The sequence below is a fragment of the Gracilinanus agilis genome, chromosome 2 (genome assembly GCF_016433145.1).
Source record: "Gracilinanus agilis isolate LMUSP501 chromosome 2, AgileGrace, whole genome shotgun sequence".
NCBI lineage: Eukaryota > Metazoa > Chordata > Mammalia > Didelphimorphia > Didelphidae > Gracilinanus > Gracilinanus agilis.
Window position 1 is genome coordinate 502,242,717 of NC_058131.1, and position 18,688 is coordinate 502,261,404.

An 18,688-nucleotide genomic window follows, 5' to 3' on the forward strand; every position below is an offset into this window, starting at 1 on the left:
CTACTGATGGGTTCAATTATCAGCTTTACTCAATGATGTTCAAATCTATATGTTTTTCCCTAATCTTTCTTGTAAATTCCAGGTCTACACTCTACCTAATTGTCTTCTAGTACCTCAAAAATTTGCATGTCTAAGGGTGAATTCAACTTTTTACTCCCTTCAACCCTCCCACTTTTTAAGGCTTCTCATTCTCTGTTTGATCTTTCCAGATACCCAGATACAAAGCATCACTTTCTTGACTCTTGCGTCTCTCTCTCTTCCCATTGCCAGTATGGGCCAAGTTCTGTCAAATTCTGCCTCCTCGACATCTCTTATATCTGTCCCCATTCACTCCGCAACCACCTTAATTCAGGCCCTCATCACCTCTCACCAACCCTACTGGAATCATCTCCATATTGCTCTCCGTGGCACCATTTTTTGTCCTCTCCAGTCCTTGCTGTCTAAGCCATCTTTCTGAGACACACATCTGACTATGCTACTCCTCTCCTCAGAAACCTTCAGTGTTCCCTATTGCCTGGAGGATGAAATAGCCTTCTTGCTTGACATTTAGGACCTCTATAGTCTGTTCTGGTTGATGTCTCTAACTTGATTTCACATTGTCCCCCCCTCTCCAGGGCTCTTCTCACACTGGTCTATTGCCTGTTTCACAAACCTGACTTTTCCTAAGCTTTCCTTCCTGTGCTTTTTGTATAGCTTTTCTCCCATACCAGGAATGTTCCCTCTCCTCATTTCTGCCTTGGAGAACTCTTTATCTTCCAAAAGGTTCTGCTCAAGCACTGCCTTCTTTATGAACCTTTCCCTGATTCCCCTTCCTCCCTAGCTTTTACATCTCTTTCTTTCTTCAAATATTCCTAGAGCTATTTGTCTGATTTTCCTTTTGCCCCTTTCCCAGCCATGTTTTATACTTACCTGTATTCATGGTGCATCCTTACGGTAGAAATTTAGCTCCTTGACCAAATACATGATTCATTTTAGTCTTTGTAATCTAAAAGCCTGGCTTGGTCCTCTGCAAATAGTGTAATAATTACTCATTGAATTGAATAGTAGTCAGTGTAAGACATTTATGGAGATAAATGTAATGCAAATGGAAACATGGCAGCCTTAGAAGAGCCCCCAATACCAAGAGAGGCTGTGAAATTAACTTTTCTTTTGCCATAATCTGAATACATGTTTCCCTGCTCATTCTTTCTCCCTGGGTCTTCGCCATCCTCTTGTGATGATGTAGTTTGAATATTATTTTTAAATTATGAGGTAATATAAGATTTCTCAACTTGGAGATAGGAAGACACATGTTCAAATTCTCACACACTTTTTAGCTATGTAACTCATGGTAAGTCACTCAACCTCTATCAAACTTATCTGCAAAATTGGGAGGATGATGATGATGATGATAATAATAATAATAATAGCCAGCATTTATGTAGCACTGTGTTCCATGCATTGTGCTAAACGCTTTACAATTATTATTTCATTTTGTCCTCACAACAGCCCTGTGAGGTAAGTGCTATTATTATGTTCATTTTACAGATGAGGAAACAGGCATTACCTCTACAAGGTAACGTAGTTAATAATAATAAATAATCATAGTTAACCTTTTTTATAGAGCTTACTATGTACAAGGCACTGTGCCAGATTATTTAGGTTTATTATCTCATTTGATCTGCACAACTCTGAGAGGCAGTTGCTGTTACTTTCCCATTTTATAGATGAGGAAACTGAGTTTTAGAGATCAAGTGACTTGCCCAGGGTAATACAGCCAGTAAGGGCCTGAGGCCAAATTTAAACTCACATCTTCCTGACTCTAGGTCTGGAGCTCTCACCTAGTTATCTTTTATTTTTTTAAACCCTTACCTTCCATCTTAGACTCAATACTGTGTATTGCTTCCAAGGCAGAAGTTATGAGGGATTGGGCAATGGGAATAAAGTGACTTGCTCAGGGTCACATTGATCTAGTTGTCTTTTAATAGGACCTATTGCTCAGTATTGTTATGAGGATTAAATGATATAATATAAAACCCTTTCTTAAACTATCTTATCAATGCTAGATGTTTCAGTTGTTATTCTGTCTTTGGGTACAGTGACTATGCAACTAGATTTTACTCTTTTATCAAAGAGAAAAGCTAAGATACGGATACCTTGTAGAACTGACATGAAAATCATTTTTTGTTGGGGCTTTAGTGTTAAAGAAGAGCTGAAATAGCCAATTAGTCTACTTTTGATGTCCTTTATCTTCTTTGTAACTAAAGGGAAAGAAAATTATTTGTGGAGTTACTTACAGAGTAGCTCTTTAAGATTAGCTTCTTTGGAAGACAGTGGAAAATCTGCTTTGGAGAAATCTCATGTTTCCATGTCCATAGAATTGTTTTTCATATTTTAAAAAATAGGGCAAAATCAGGATTGGTTCTGATATAGGAAATTTTAACAAAAACCTACTATATTTTCCCAGGTGCATTCTTAGAACGGATTAATGGCCGATTCATACCTTTGTGGCTAATTGTTTTAGGCACCTCTGACTCTCTTGGAATTGTTTTCTTCAAATCATGACTCATCTGGACTGTGTACTAGCTATTTTTTATAGGGCATATTAGTTACAAAGAAAGACTGAATACTTTTTATGCTTTGAAAAAATAATCATCATATCTGCAAAATGAAATAGAGAGCCATTTTCTTTAATTGTACAGCTTTCTTCCCCATCGATGTCATCATGACACTTAATTTCCATGGACCGCCCTCTAGTATATAAGAACATTTATAGGCTATACCTTTAGAAATAGTTAATTGCTGATATGTGTGTTGAGATAGGACTGTGTTAATAACATATTGCCTCCTCTGCCCTTGGAAAGAATGTCAAGTTGGGAGTCAGGGGAGCTCAGTTCTAGTCTTATCTCTGTTATTTTCTGTGAGTCTGGGCTAGTCACTTGCTTTCCAAAGCCTTATCTTACAGATGGTGAGCCTGGTCTCAGTTATCTATAAGGCCCCATCTAGTACTAGTCTGATTATTTAGCACTTTAAACTTTGAAAAATACCTTTCTTAGGTTTATCCTGTGTGATCCTCACAACATCCCATTGGGTAGGTACTTCAGGTGTTATTATCCTCATTGTACAGATGAAGAAACTGAGTCTACACAGCTCATAGTACCTGAAGCACCATTTTAACCCAGATATCCCTAGCTCCAGGTCCAGCACTTTTCCCACTATACCATGACCCTTCTTAGGTGATCATAGCATTAAGAACCTAAAGGTTTATGGACCACTGTTCTGATCCATCTTTCTGGCTTTTGGTTTATCCATTTACAACCATTCAAGATAGATGAGAATCTGACTTATCTAAGATAGCCAGAAAAGAAGAACCGACAGTCTCCCTTAGTCATTTATTCCAGGGCTTGGGATGGAAGGATATTTGGTGGTTTTCCTGGATATAACAATCCTTTGCATCCTTAATAAGAAGTGAGATAATCCTTCTCTTCTCTAGAATAAATGCATGGTAACTAAAACATGGAAAAGGAAGTGACAAAACAATCCAGTCTTTTTGCCAAGAAAACTACATGAACTATGTCCATGGGGTCATGAAGAATAGTATAGTACTGAACGACAACAAAAATAAAACAACCCAACACTACATTTCAGCTTATGCTTTTTCTTTTTCTTGCAGAATATGGCTCAGCCCTTTATATCCACGGCTACCATATGGAACACCCAGTACCTCTGGTGAATCATCAACAAATTTCAAATCTGATCTGATAAATTACTTAATGGCTTACAGTGCTCCTTCTCTTAAAGAGTGGGCAGATATCATTCAAGAGCATGACCTTTCTGAAACAAGGTAGGCTTTATTCATTCAATAAAGTAATTTATGAATTACCTACTATGTGCAGGGAACTCTGCGAGTTGCTAGGGAACTTAGCGGCAAAAATGAAACAGTCCCTGCTCTCAAGGAACTTAAATTTTCTTATGAAAAATAATATTTCCACAAGTAGAACAATGCAAAGTAAATAGTAAATAATTAGAGTAAAGAGAAACTGGCAAAAATGTAAAATGATTAATTGGTGCTGGATTTGGGGGTAGAAAGATTCAACAGGAGAAACCATTTCTCTGAAATAATGTAAAATAGAGATTTTGAACCTAGGGAAACACAAATTTCTGTGAACTCAGGGAAAAAAAAATTACATCATTATTTTGGTGTAACTGGTTTCCTTTGTAATTATGTGTATCTTATTGCATTTAAAAACATTGTTCAGAGAACAGGTCCATAGCTACCAAAAGGGTCTGTAGCCCTGCTCTCCCCAAAATGTTAATATCTGATTTAGAGATATAATAAAAATATTTAAAGCCCACATAAGATTTTTGCTGTTTACATGTAGATGATTGATGGTGTGATATTTATCTCAATATATTTGTTATTTTCTTCTTGGTCTTTTTTTCCAAAATGTGCCCCAATTTACCCTTGCATCATGTTTCTCCAGCCTTTCAACAGGAAGTGGTGAAACCTCCTGCCTATGGCCTTCTGAACCCTGTAGTATTTTATTCTTGCTTATCTTGGGGGGCATACCACATTTTACTTTGCCTCGTAGTTATTTATGTTTAGGTCTTATCTCCCCTGATAGACCATTAGCTCATTCAGGGCAGAGAAACTCATTCGTCTTTGTAGCTCTTCACAGTGTCTTGTCCATAGAAAATACTTGATGAATATTTATTGAATGAATGAAGATTATAAAACAGAGAATGGGGACTTAAATTTTATTGGGCAAACTGGCATGCAAGAAAGAGGCTAGAGGAGAAAGTATAGAATATAATTTTATTCCATATCATATAAACTCCTTCCTTAAGGCAGGCATTGAGTTATTAGTCATTTTTCAAAAAATTCCCCAGAATACTTTGCACCTTGTAGATGCTCCCTATATCTTTCTTGAATATAAATTCTTTGGTTTTAACTTTTAAAAAATTTTTTTGATCTTAGCAAACATGAGATAAAAAGAACATTTCTTCCATATGCATTAAAGAACCAGAGGGAGGAAATGATACATGAAACTGTGAATTTATTAAAGAGAGTTTCCTTTTCCAAACTTTTTCCCCTCTACACCCGCAAGGAACTTTTAAAAGTACAATACCCTACAAATAGTAGACATTCTATCAGTAACTTTTTCTGATTGATTGAAAATATTACCTCTTCCTCAGATGAAATGCTATCTTTTGAATATAAATTATTCCTTCTTTGGAAGCAAATGAAGAAAGTGAGATGTGGAAACTTTGTACGTTAACTTTTTGACATACATTCTGTGCTTTACATTTTATTACTTGTCTCCAATGCTTTTTAGAGTATATCTTATTGGTTCAACTCCTGGACGATTTCAAGGCAATCATAAAGGAGACTGGGGCCATTTTCGACTTAGAAAGGTAACTAAAATTTTCATGTTTTTGTTGTTGTTTTTTGTTTTCCCCTTGAAATGTAAACTTCTTGAGAACTAGGATATAATCCCTAGCTGTGTATCCTCTGGCTAATTTCTCGATATAGCGTAGTGCCTGGAGTCAGAAAGACCTGAATTCAAATATGGCCTCAGACACTTATTAGCTGTGTGACCCTGGGCAAGTGACTTTTTGCCTCAGTTTCCTCATCTGTAAAATGAACAGGAAAAGAAATAACAAACTACTTCCATATCTTTACCAAGAAAGCCCCAGCATGGGATCATAAAGAATAGGACTGAAATATTGAACAACAAGATAAAATATTAATTTATTTAGCACACATAAAATGAGAGGTTTGGATTAGATGAGAGCAAAAGGTCCCTTCTAATTATTTACTCTTGTAACCCTGTGATTTTTGGATATATTAATTTTTTTAAAATATTGATATCTTCTATTTTTAAATCACCAATGTTTCTCATGATATACTTTCCCACATGCATGATTCTCTATGACCAAGAATTTAAAAAAAAAAACGAGAAAAAGATTCTGCAAAATTTACCAACATATTGAAAATATGCCTAATGTTATATGTTGCATTCCACACTCATAATTCTCCCCCTCTGCTAAGAAGTGGGGAGAGGTGAGGTGTCTTCTTATAGTGCTTTTTAAAAGCCAAATTTGGTTATGAAATTATGTTTTCCTGGAATTCAGTTTTGGTTGATTTGTTGGTCTTCTATCTAGTTGCATTACTGTTGTCATTGCCACTCAGCTAGCATTTAATTTTTTCAAATTAATTTTTTTAAAAATTTGAGTTCTAAATGCTTTTCTCCCTTCATGCCTTCTCCCACCCACTGAGAAAGCAAGTAATATATCAATTATACATTTGAAATCATGCAGAATATATTTCTCTATTAGCCATGTTGTAAAAACAGGGGAAAATAAAGAAAATGAGAAAATATTTGCCCTCAAAGTTCATCATTTCTCTCTGGAGGTAGGTAGCATTTTTCATCAGGAATCCTTTTGAACTGTCTTGAATCATTGCATTGATCAGAGCCTCTGAGTCTTTGACAGTTGATTATTTGACAGTATTACTATTATGATGTACAATCATCTCCTGGTTCTGCTCATTTCACTTTGCATCATTTTATGTTGTTGTTCAGTTATGTCCAACTCTTCGTGATCCCATTTGAGGTTTTCTTGGCACAGATACTAGAGTGGTTTGACATTTCCTTCTCCAGCTTATCTTACGGATGAGGAAACTGAGCCAAATAGAATAAAATGACTTGCTGGGGTAACATAGCTAGTAAGTGTCTGAGGCCAGATTTGAACTGACAAAGATGAGTCTTCCTGATTCCAGGATCTGCACTCTCTCCACTGTGCTATTTAACTACCTTGTATCAGTTCCTATCAGTAAGCATTTATTAAATGCCTACCATATGTTAGGTACTGTGCTAAACATTTGTTTCCTAGTTCTACTTATTTCATTGTGCAACAGGTGATATATAAGTTCATATAAGATGTATACATCAGTTTTCACAGCACAGCAAAACTCTTGTCGATTTTGTTATATCCCATTTTATTTATTCATCCCTCAATTATAGATATTCTAAAGGATATATTTTATAAAGTAAGCATTAAAGGGAAAAGGAGGGTTAAAGAATTTAATTTTTAGAACTTGCCTTTTTCTTCTGCCTATGCCTTCTGGGCTGCTCTGAATCAGCCCACTCACTCTCTTTCTTTTAGGAACATTATAGCTTCTGGTATAGCTTTCATAATGTTAGAGAGAACTTAAGAGCTCTATGAAGAAGGAAAATAATGCTAATAAAATCTGTAGTTGAGTATTTATTGGCAGTGGATTTCATTTAAACAAAGTTGGTCTTTAAATGCCCTAAAGGGAATCACAATTACAAAAGTTGCATTTGCCCCTGATGTGAAAATCAAGGAAAAAGTCAACAAGTGGAATTAAGTAGATTTAGCCCATTGAAAACGTTCTTAATTATGACTCTTTTATAACTACCTCATTAGGGCATAATTTGCAGCACTTACGAAACCCTAATACAACTATCTATGTCTTAATCACTATATAAATCTGATCCTTTAATTTTGCTGTGGCTAAATTGATATTGTGCAAGAATTCCTCGAAGGGCCATGGTAGCGGCCTATGTGCCAAGAAATGTACCTGGTATCATTTCTTTAAGAAAATATTAATACTTTAAAAACCTATTAAGGGGGCAGCTGGGTAGCTCAGTGGAGTGAGAGTCAGGCCTAGAGACAGGAGGTCCTAGGTTCAAATCCGGCCTCAGACATTTCCCAGCTGTGTGACCCTGGGCAAGTCACTTGACCCCCATTGCCCACCCTTACCAATCTTCCACCTATGAGACAATACACCAAAGTACAAGGGTTTAAAAAAAAACCTATTAAGATACTTAATGGGACTTAGTTAGCCATAATTATCTACTATTATTAATACAATTTCCTTTCCTGGCACTATGAATAAATTAGACTTGAGTAAACATGGAGGGGCAGGTAGGTGGCACAGTAGATAGATGCAGGGCTTAGAGTCAAGAAGATTGATTTTTAAGATTTCACATGTGGCCTAAGATACTCACTACCTGTGTGACCATGGACAAGTCACTTAACCTTATTTACTTCAGTTTCCTCATCTGCACAAGGAGCTGGAGAAGATAATGGCAAGCCACTGCAGTATCTTTGCCAAGAAAACACCAAATGGGGTCACAAAGAATCAGACATGACTGAAATGACTGAATAAGAACAGCAAAGAGTTGGCATCTGGAAGACCTGATTTATCTTGCCTCATATAGTTCCTTTAACCCTAGGCAACTCATTTCCCCTCTAGCCACCTCACCCTGTAAAATAAGGATAGTAATAGCCCCTCCCTTCTTAGGGTTATTGTGAGGATCACATGAAGTAACATATATAATGTGCTTTGCAAATGTTAGAAATATGTATAAATGTTACCTATTTTTATTAACTGTTGTTTAGTCTTAGGACATATGCAGCTTTCTGATGACCTATAAGTATAAATAGCTTTGTAAGTTAGCCATCTTGTGCAAACTGTTGCAAGATGGCGGTTCAGATTTTGGAATTCCAAGAGCAGGCGTGAGACAGTGAAAGACCCTTGGAGCACCCCTTTAAATAGGAGGTCACCCCCAAGCAAACTGACTCAGTTGTGAGTTAGGTCGGTGGTAAAGGGTGGAAGAGGAAAAGCTCTCCAATCAAAAGCCAGAAGCTTCACCAAAGACTTGAGTTAGCTAATTCACTCTAGAGTCCAGCTACTTGGGTGAACTGTCATATCCTGCAGTCTGCAATACATTTTATAATTATCATCAACAATATTCAACAATACCACCAAGAAATTCATCTCTGAAGATTAACAGCCAGTTATAACTAGCCACATTTAGTTTTGACATCTAGCAGCTGAACTAGGCCAAGGTTGCCAAGCTAGCCAGAGTGGCAGAATTCCATCCCAGGCTTTTCCCCAAGGGGAACTGCCTGGCTATCAACTAGATATTAGTTTAGTTTAACCTCTTAAACCCTCTATCCTCCCCATTTTTCCTTAATCAAGGTAATAATCAAGATATTCCTGTACCTACTAATTAAATTAGTTACCTGTTGGTGAGATCTACTTGCTGGCCTAGTCCTTCACCTTCAAGAATATTTTAGCTGTCAGGCCTGACAATTGGGATTAATTCTCTAGCTGGGAGGATTATACAGGCTAATCACCAACTCTTGCCTGTGATTAATTTCTGATCAATCTAAGATCATCAGTACCATTCGCAGTCAGATCAGCATAGCCTATTATATCAAGAAGATAGAGAATTATATATCATCAAGGAAATGGTGGTCTTGGCCTATTTTCAGTTAAGAATTCTCTCAGTGTCTGCCTTCTGACCCTCCCCAGAGGGATAACACTGTCCAGTTGCTGAGCAGAGAGCAGTCTGTAATTATAATCCCTACATGAGTAATGTCTTAGAGGAGTTTGGTTGTTGGACGATAAGGCCAGCACTACCCATCCCAGGAGGTTGTTGTCAAAAAAAAGAGTGTTTTGTAAACCACAGACTGTTCTAAGATATTTTAATTACTGGAACTTGAGTTTCAGTGTGGAAATGGGAAGTTTAGACCTCTTAAGTATCTAGAGCCAAAAATATATATATTTTAAATCTTACCCTTAGCGACAATTAAAAATAATTTTTTATTTTAGTATTTTGATGGAATTTCCTTGACCACCAGGCCCTCATTTCTGCCACTGTGGATCATTTCTTTTTATTATTATCTGAATTTGGCCCTTGTTCGGACAAGTATTTTCAAAGGTTAGAAAAAATAAATTCACTGGCTCCATTAAAAATTGCCAAAAAAAAAGAACTGATGAGGTTGGTGTGCAAGTTGAAGACTTTCTTTGTATTGCTTTTTTAATTTAATTCGTTTTTTCGGTGTTTTGTTTTGTTTTGTTTTGTTTTTTGGTTGTGGAGAAACAACATGGCTAATATGGAAATATATTTTCCATGACTTAATGTGTATAATTAATATGTTGCCTTTTCAATAGGTGGGGTGGGGACTTGAGAGGAGAGAAGTTAGAACTTTAGTTTTCAAAAATGTAAATGAAGTAAATAAAAATTTAGAAAAAATAACCACCACCATATTTAGGGGGGGAAATGTTTTTGATCTTTATTTTTAAAATTTAAATTCATGAGGTTTTGTTTTTTTTCCCTCAAGAATTGGAATTTTTCACGTGGGCAGAATGCTCAATATCTCCCTGGAGATGACTTTTGTTTTTGTTCTGGACTGTTTGAGTTTTAGGGTGTGTGTATTAACAACTTTCTCTTTCAACAGCTACTGAAAGAGCATACCCCGTTGATCCCTGAGCAACAGTCTTGGCCTGTTGTGGGCCAGTTTTCAAGCATTGGCTCCTTGGGAGCTGATGAGTCTAAATGGCTTTGTGCCGAGTTTAAAGAGAGTCTGGTGGTTCTAGGAAACTGTGGAAAGTCTCAAGGACAGCAGGATGTTCCCCTCCATTTGGTAGGTATCTTTATGCGTCCAGTTGATACATTTTTACTTCTTCACCATAGGGAGAAAAGAACATAAGATTAGTTAGTTGTTGGGGGTTCTGGCTCCTCCACCTAGCTCCACTGCTTGCTACTTACTCTTGATGTGACCTTGGGCAAAATAAGTTAATCTCTTTGGGACTTAATTTGCCCATTTGCAGAAGGAAATTGTTGTACTAGATGACCTTCAGATTCTTTTTGGTTCTAACTCTTCAATTCTAATAACATTTAACTGAGATGTTTACTCAGAGATTTGAATAGAGGCTATAACTTTTCATCACCCTCCAGAGAGAGGCTGCATTGTTGAAAGGGCTATAAATGAACTCAAAGGCTGAAGAGTTGAGTTGAGTTCTCGTGTATCTAGCATGCTGTGATCTTGATTGACTCCTTATACTCAGTTGAGGGGTTCACTGAATAGAGCACTGGGGCTGGAGTTAGAAAGAAATTTGGCTTTAGCCACTTAGTAGTAGCTGTATGATTCTGATCAAGTTATTTAACCTTTATTTACTTCAGTTTTCTTAGTTGTAAAATGAGGATAACAGTAGGACCCACCTCTTAGGGTTGTTGTGAAGATCAAATAAGATAATATTTGTAAAGCATTTCGCACGTAGTAGGTGCTTAATAAATGCTTATTTATTCCCTGCTTCCCCATGTTTGTAAGATGAGTGGCAATAAAATGCATTATCATCATCCTGGGATTATAGGCAGCCTCAGTTTTCTCACATTATAAAAGATTTGAACTTTGTATATATATATTTTTAAACTCTTAATTTCTGTGTATTGTCTCCTAGGTGGAAGAATGGTAAGGGTGGGCACTGGGGATCAAGTGACTTGCCCAGGGTCACAAAGCTGAGAAGTATCTGAGGTCAGATTTGAATCTAGGACCTCCCATCTCTAGGCCTGACTCTCAATCCACTCAGCTACCCAGCTGCCCCTGAACTTTGTATTCTTAAAAGATGTTTTTCAACTTCAACATGAAATGAATGGCTCAGAGTGATGCATAATATGCTTTATAACCATAAAGTGCTAAGTATATTTAAGGATATACACATGTGAGCTTCTGTTTTTTTAATTGTTTATTTCATTTTAATTTATTTTAAATTTTATTTTTATGTTGGCATTCAGAATATCCTGGACAGGCAGCTAAGATGGCTCAGTGAACTGAGAGCCTGACCTAGAGAGGGGGAGCTCTTGGGTTCATATTTGACCTCAGATACTTCCTAGCTGTGTTACCCTGGGCAAGTCACTTAACTCCCTTTGCCAAGCCCTTACTGCTCTTCTTCATTGGAACCAACACAGTATTGATTCTAAGACAGAAGGTAAAAGTTCCAAGGAAAAAATGCTAGACTACTATTCCATCACAGACTAGCTCCATACTCTGACTCAGTTGCAGGCTTCTTCTGAGTCATCATGAACATTATTAAATATTTAGAGAGTTATAGGTTAGTAATTAACTTTGCATTTATTTAATGTTAATTTAAGGAGAAATCAAATCCAACGTTGTGTGGGTGTTTTCTTCCCCCTTTTCATTCCATCTGAGCTTGTTACCCACCTTGTGTGTTTTTAATATGTTAGGTCTTTATTATTTGAGTAACATTTTGTAAAGCTTCAGAGGCTAACTATTTAACTTTATACAAAGCTTTCTTTTGCATGAAACTAATGGGCTTGTGTTATTTGGAATAATACATGCTTTTTAAAATGATGATTTTAAATTTTTTAAATTCAAGATTCATTGAATGACTATTTAAGTATGTTAGGGGACTGTACCAGGACTTGCTTATAGTTATCTAGCTACTCATTCTAGTGTCTAAAGCTTTATTTCAACTCATCATCCAGATCCCAGGCCTAAAATACTGTCCACTGTTTTTGTTGTGTTGTTTTCCAGTTGTATCTAACTCTTTGTTATTCCATTTGGCATTTTCTTGGCAAAAATAACTGAAATGGTTTACCATTTCTTTCTCCAGCGCATTTTACGGATGAGCAAACTGAGGCAAACAGTGTGCAATGACTTGTCTAAGATCACACAGTAATGTCAGAGTCCAAGCCCAGCACTCTTCACTGTACCTACCACCTGGTTCTCTCTAGTGAGAAAAAATTTAATGGTAGACAAAGGCTTGAGAAATATTTGATTGATAGCAACATAAGGATACATGAAGGGCAGGCAATAGAGAGATTTAGGAAAACTTTTGAGATTTTTTTTTAACCTTCTGTCTTAAAATCAATACTGAGTATTGGTTTTAAGGCTGAAGATTGGTAGGGCTAAGCATTGTAGGTTAAGTGACTTGCTCGGGGACCCACAGCTAGGAATGGCTGAGACCTGATTTGAACCCAGGACCTCCCGTCTCTAGACCTGTCTCCTATTTCACTGAGCCACCTAGCTGCCCCCAACTCTTGAGATTTTCAGGTAAAGGAATGACATCATGGAACTGTTCAATAAAATTACTCTCCTCTCCATACACTGTGGTCCAGTGACACCAACCTCTTCACTGGTTCTTGCACACAACACTCATCTCTCAGCCCTGAGTATTTTTATGCTGTCCTCCAAGCCTGCAACTCTTCCCTCTTTGTCTTTGCCTCCTCAAGTCCTGCCTTCTACATGAAGCCTTTCTCAGTCCTCTCCAATCTTAGTGCCTTCCCTCTAAGACTACTCCTATTTATCCTGTCTATACCATGTTTGTATATAGTTGTTAATGTGTTGTCTCCTACATCAAACTCCTTGAAAGCTCAATCTCTCATTTGCTTTTTTTTTTCATAATTTTTAATATCCATAGCATTTAGCATGCATAGTCTTTGACATGTAATAGACTTTTTTTTTTTTTAGATTTTTTTTTTAAACCCTTGTACTTCGGTGTATTGTCTCATAGGTGGAAGATTGGTAAGGGTGGGCATAATAGACTTTTACTAATAACTAGTTTACTCACTGACTGACTGTAGGATGGATTAAAAGGGCTGACACTGAAGGGAGTGCCATTAGAATGCCATTACCATTTAGGCAAGATTTATTGGGAGTTAGAATTAAAGTGATTGGCTGGGAGGAATAGAGAGAAGTTGGAAGATGGAGCTATAAGATGAAAATAATTACAGCAACAAACTTTCATAGTGTGCTTTATGGTTGACAGATTCTTTTTATATCTCTTATCTCAACTGAGAAATGAAGAAACAGAGAGTGATAGGAATGATGTGATTTGCCCAAGTATCACAGCTATCAGAGCTATCACATTTGCTCTTTGCCACCATGATCCTTTTTCTTCCAATCTAGTATTTTTTAAATTATATCATAGAATAAAGGGAGGAGAAGGATTGGAGAAAAGAAGAATCTGAAGAGATTATTAGGTTGTAACGACTTCCACAATGATGCTGCTGTTGCTCTTAGCAATAAAGAGACTAAAGGATAGGAGAAGCTGAAATGCATGTGTAGAATGGGAAATTGAAGATGCCAGATGGTTGAGTATGATTAAGGTACTAAAGAAAGAGATTGAGAATCAAGTGCACAAATGGAGGGGCTAGTTTTGGCCAGGGGAGAAGGTTATTTTTATCACCTGATACATTCTCTTTTTTTTTTGTTTGTTTAGATTTATCCCACAGTGGAGAATGTCCGGAAGAGTTTGGAAGGATATCCTGGTAAATTGGTGGTGCTTCATTTGGTGGTTGTTTTGAATACTTGCAGTTAATTTTCTAAGCCAATTACAAAAATGGCTTCATCTCATTTGGAACAGTGTTAGGGTGCTCTACATTGGTCAAGAGAGTGGCAGGAGGAAAAGCTTCATGGGAGTATGGTTCTTTTTTTATGTCTTTAATCTATATTTGGGACAGATAGGGTCTATAGTGGATGGACCCCTGAGCTTGATGTTCATATCTGGCTTCAGACCCTTAAGAACTGTGTGACCTGGGTCAAGTCATTTAATCCTGTTTTGCTTCACTTCCTCAGCTGTAAAAATGAGGTGAAATAAATGGTAAACCATTCCATTACCGTTGCCAAGAAAATCCCAAGTGAAGTCACAAGGAGTTGGACACAACTGATGTGACTGAACAACAACAAATCTTCATTAGACATCATTAGAATGATGAAGAGTTAACATGGCATAATCTAAGAGACACAACCTTGGAAACAAGATCATATGAGAACAAGTTCCTCCTCTGACTTGAACTTAACTCATAGTGGTAGTGTGAGCCTTGACAAGTCCCTTAACCATTACTTGCTATGGCAGTTGTTTTTCATTTGTGAAGGAAATTTCTTTACCTGGAATTTACCTGTAAGAATGAAATCACAGGTCAAGTCTTTATCCTAGGAGAGAGTTGATTCTTCCTCCACTAACATTTTTTTTCAGGTTCATAAAGTCTAGACTTAAGTGATTTCCAATTAAAAGAGCAAAAATTCTTTTTCTGGTTCTTTTCTTACTCAGGGCCTATTTCTTAGTTTTAAACATTCTACTCACAAAAGAAACGTGCAGCAGTGGGTGTTCAGGGGGAGGGTGAAAGATTACAACTATAATTATTTTGAAAATCAGGCCCTTCTCCTCCCCCCCCCCTTCCCTCTCCTTAATTTAGAATCTGGGTATAAATAGAGAAATAGTTTTAGGGAATTATGATTTCACCATTATGAGTGCTTCCTTCACTAATGCAGAGCATTAATAGAAACCTATTAGAGAGATTTTGTTGATAGGCATATGGGTTAGGCCTGTGATTTCACTGGTCTAGGGAAATATTCTGGATTAGGAAATTCTCTCCCCCTCTATAATTCACCTTTTCTGTAACTCGTAGTCTGTTGCCTTAGGAATTTAAAGCTTTAGTGACTTCCTTGGGATCATCATACAGCTTGTATGGGTGGGAATCCTGGACTTCCAGTTACAAGACCAGCTCTTTATATGCTTCTCAATTTTTATTGAAATCTGTTGTTTTTATTTCACATTAATTTGCTCATATATTCCTGCCCAATTCATCAAAATCATTTCACATGACCTTGTTGGCAAAGCTGTGGCACATGTGTAGAGCCAACCCTCTGGGAGCTGCTCCATTCCCCCTCTTCCCAGCACCGGAGGACATTTTTTGCATGTCCAACTCCTCTTTCCAGCTACCCTAAGCAAGCACTTTCTCATCAGTTCTCTTTGGTAATGGGGAGTGCTCAAAGATAGCTTGAAATTGCCCTCTGGGCACTCGAACTGGGAAAAGTTTCACCATCCCTGTCTTACAGCATTGTTTAAAAAAGAAAAGGCAACACAGCAGAACTAAACAAATATCTTGACTAGTTCTGGTGATGTATGCAAGGTTCCTCATCCATTCACCTCTGAAATGAAGGGAAAGAAGTGCTGTTTCTCATTAGTAGAACAGTTTTGTGAGTTGTGTCAAGAAAATTCTTGTTGATAGTCAATATTCTTGTGACTAGTTTCTCCATCCTTAGGCAAGTTGATCCTCAAACATCTGTAGAATCCATTGTCAGATTGGTCCTTTTCAAACCTTGGTAGGATCTTTCAATGCTTATTCTATGCTAGCCCAGCTTTAGCATGTGTAAATTTAGATTTCATAGCATCATTATGCTTCTCCATGTTCTTAAGTGACTTATCTGAAGAACCTGTGATATCTTATGAACTGGTTTAGAACTTAAGTTTATCCTCCTGTATCCAAAAATACAGAATGCAAAATTTTGTTTTGGAATTTAGTAACTTAGTAATACTCAGCCAAAGGAGACTGAGTGATTCCCAAACCTGATCATTGTTTTAATAAGTAGAACAAACATATTTATATATTTTTCAGTCTGTACCTGTGATTTGAATCAGTGTGTAATTCCATCTTATTGTGGAAACTCACACCATTAATACTAACAGCACCTCATATATATATCTAATCGTGGTATTTGGTTACTTCTGCTGAGTTGCCTTCTTTTTAAAAAATTCTTGTTATAAGAGATAGCTTGGATGGATTGGGCAGGGATATATGTATAAATTAAGGTGAAGTAAAAACAATAGATATCAAGTAAGAGACTTTTCTGGGCAACTAAGAAGTTAAATGTTTTATCTGGGGTTAGAGAGAATAAATAATTATATATAGAGAGAATAAAATAAGATGTTTTGTCTAGGGTTATAGAGAAACTATTTGTCAGAGTTGAGATCTGAACAGTCTTCTTGGCTTCAACTCTGGACCTTCTCTCCATGACATCATCTTGTCTCTCAGCAATAGTAATCGATTAATAAATGCTAAGTGTACATTTATATCATCTTCTCTTAATTTACAAAATGCTTTAATTATATCGAGTAATTATTTTGTTTTTTTGGGATTTTTTTCCCCTGGTCACTTACTGATGAAGATGATAAACTTATAAAATTATTAAATGACACAGTTTAGGAGGAGATAGATACCTTACACATTGAATGGCACTTTCAGAATCCACTGTAGCTTTATAGACTAGAATGATGGGCCCTGTTTAAAATAAAAGTTAATGGAATAAAAATAAAACTTCACACTCTGATTTTAAAATAATAAATGAATTTCACCAGCACAAGAAAGAAAAGATATAGCTCAGTAACTGAGTGAAAAAAGGTCCCTTTTTTAGAATTTAATTCAAGCTCAGCGTGAGTCAGTTGCAAAGAATGGTTGCCCCAAACACTGTAGTGATGTCAGACTGCATTAAGAGACATAGTGTTCATGATGAGGAAATTGATAGTTCCTTCATATGTTAAGATAGTTCCTTCATATGTTACCCTGGAGTGTCATACTCAACTACCGGCACTTCTTTTTAGGAAGGACGTTGGCAAGTTGGAATGAGGTCTCCATCAGAGGCTATTTTTGAGGCCATCTAATAAAATCCAATTCCAACAAATATTAAGTGTGTATTGTTTACAAAGGGTAGCTAGGTGGCACAATGAATAGAACTCTGGGCCTAGAGGGAGGAAGATTCATCTTCCAGAGTTCAAATCCAGCCTCAGTCACTAATTAGCTGTGTGACTCTGGGTCAGTTATGTAACACTGTTTGCTTTAGTTTCCTCCTCTGTAAAATGAGCTGGAGAAGGAAATGGCAAACCACTCCAGTATCTTTGCTAAGAAGACTCCAAATAGGGTCCCAGAGAGTTGGACACAACTGAAATGACCGAACAATGGCATTATGTACAAAGCCTTCTGCCCATGTTGGCAAACCTATGGCATGCGTGCCAGAGGGGGCTGCTCCCCTCCCCCTTTCTAGCTTATTTTGTACATGAGGAAACTGAACTAAATATGGTTAAATGACTGGCTCGGGACCACACAATTGGTACATATCAGAGGCTAGATTTGAATTCAGGTTTATCTGACTCCAGACCTAGAACTCTTATTTGCTCTACCACCCAGCTTCCAAGGCTGTGTGTGCTAGACATAAAACATCTCATCAATTTATTTTAGGTGAAGATATTTTTTAGCCATGCGAGGACCATCAGTGTAGACATTAGAGATGTTTCATAATAGAATAAAAGACATGAGGGAGAACATGATAGCTGACCTCAAGTATGACCCCAGAGGGTCAGAACAAGACATTTAGTTGAATAGATGAGAATACTGTTGGGAAGCGGCGGTATGTTTGATTAAAGGCTCACTGTGAGTAAAAATCTCATACCTGAACATTCTAGATGTAGAATGGACTTCCTTGGGAGGGCATGGATTTCCCTTAGATATAAGTCACAGAGAGTGGATGACCCTTTGTTGGAAATATTGTAGAAGGGTTTGTTTGTTTTTTTTGACAGATATTGTTTAAATTAGATGTCTCCTGAGGTCCCTTCCAATTTTTAGCTTTGGTAAATGACTTTGTTTTGTCACAAGTAAAATATGGACTTATTAGAGAATAGCTATCTTTTGAAATAAAGTTCTTATTAATGTGTTCCATATAATAGCAAAAGCAAGATAATTTCACTGAGATTTCAGGATAGAATATTGGGGGTTTTTTGATGAGGTTGGGAGGAGGCATCTTTTTTTGTGTTTTAAAAACAACCTATCATCTGTTAAGTTATATTCTTCAAAAATATATTTTTAATGAAGAATCCTTTATTTTAGATAAAGCTGGTTTTTAAACTAGCACAGATGCTATGTATATTTAGTTTTGGGTAGCAGGAGACAGATTATACCCTTCTTAAATCTAGTTAAGAATTGTCTAGCTATAGCAGGCTGAATTTCAAACCCTTCTCTTTTACGGCAAAAAATAACTTCATGCTCTGATTCCATCTCAGATTGTCTCTGTATTGGGAAGAGATTGTACTGAGTAT

The 18,688-nt window shown here is 36.9% G+C and overlaps 1 protein-coding gene across 1 annotated transcript in view; it reads left to right on the top strand.

Moving 5' to 3' along the window:
• Positions 1 to 18,688, top strand: part of TDP1 (tyrosyl-DNA phosphodiesterase 1) — a 164,491-nt gene that overhangs the window by 41,297 nt on the left and 104,506 nt on the right. The window contains exons 8-11 of the mRNA XM_044664999.1: positions 3,653 to 3,823; positions 5,316 to 5,394; positions 10,255 to 10,440; positions 14,039 to 14,087. Of these exons, the coding sequence (XP_044520934.1) occupies positions 3,653 to 3,823; positions 5,316 to 5,394; positions 10,255 to 10,440; positions 14,039 to 14,087 (485 nt within the window). The remainder of the gene's footprint in view (positions 1 to 3,652; positions 3,824 to 5,315; positions 5,395 to 10,254; positions 10,441 to 14,038; positions 14,088 to 18,688) is intronic.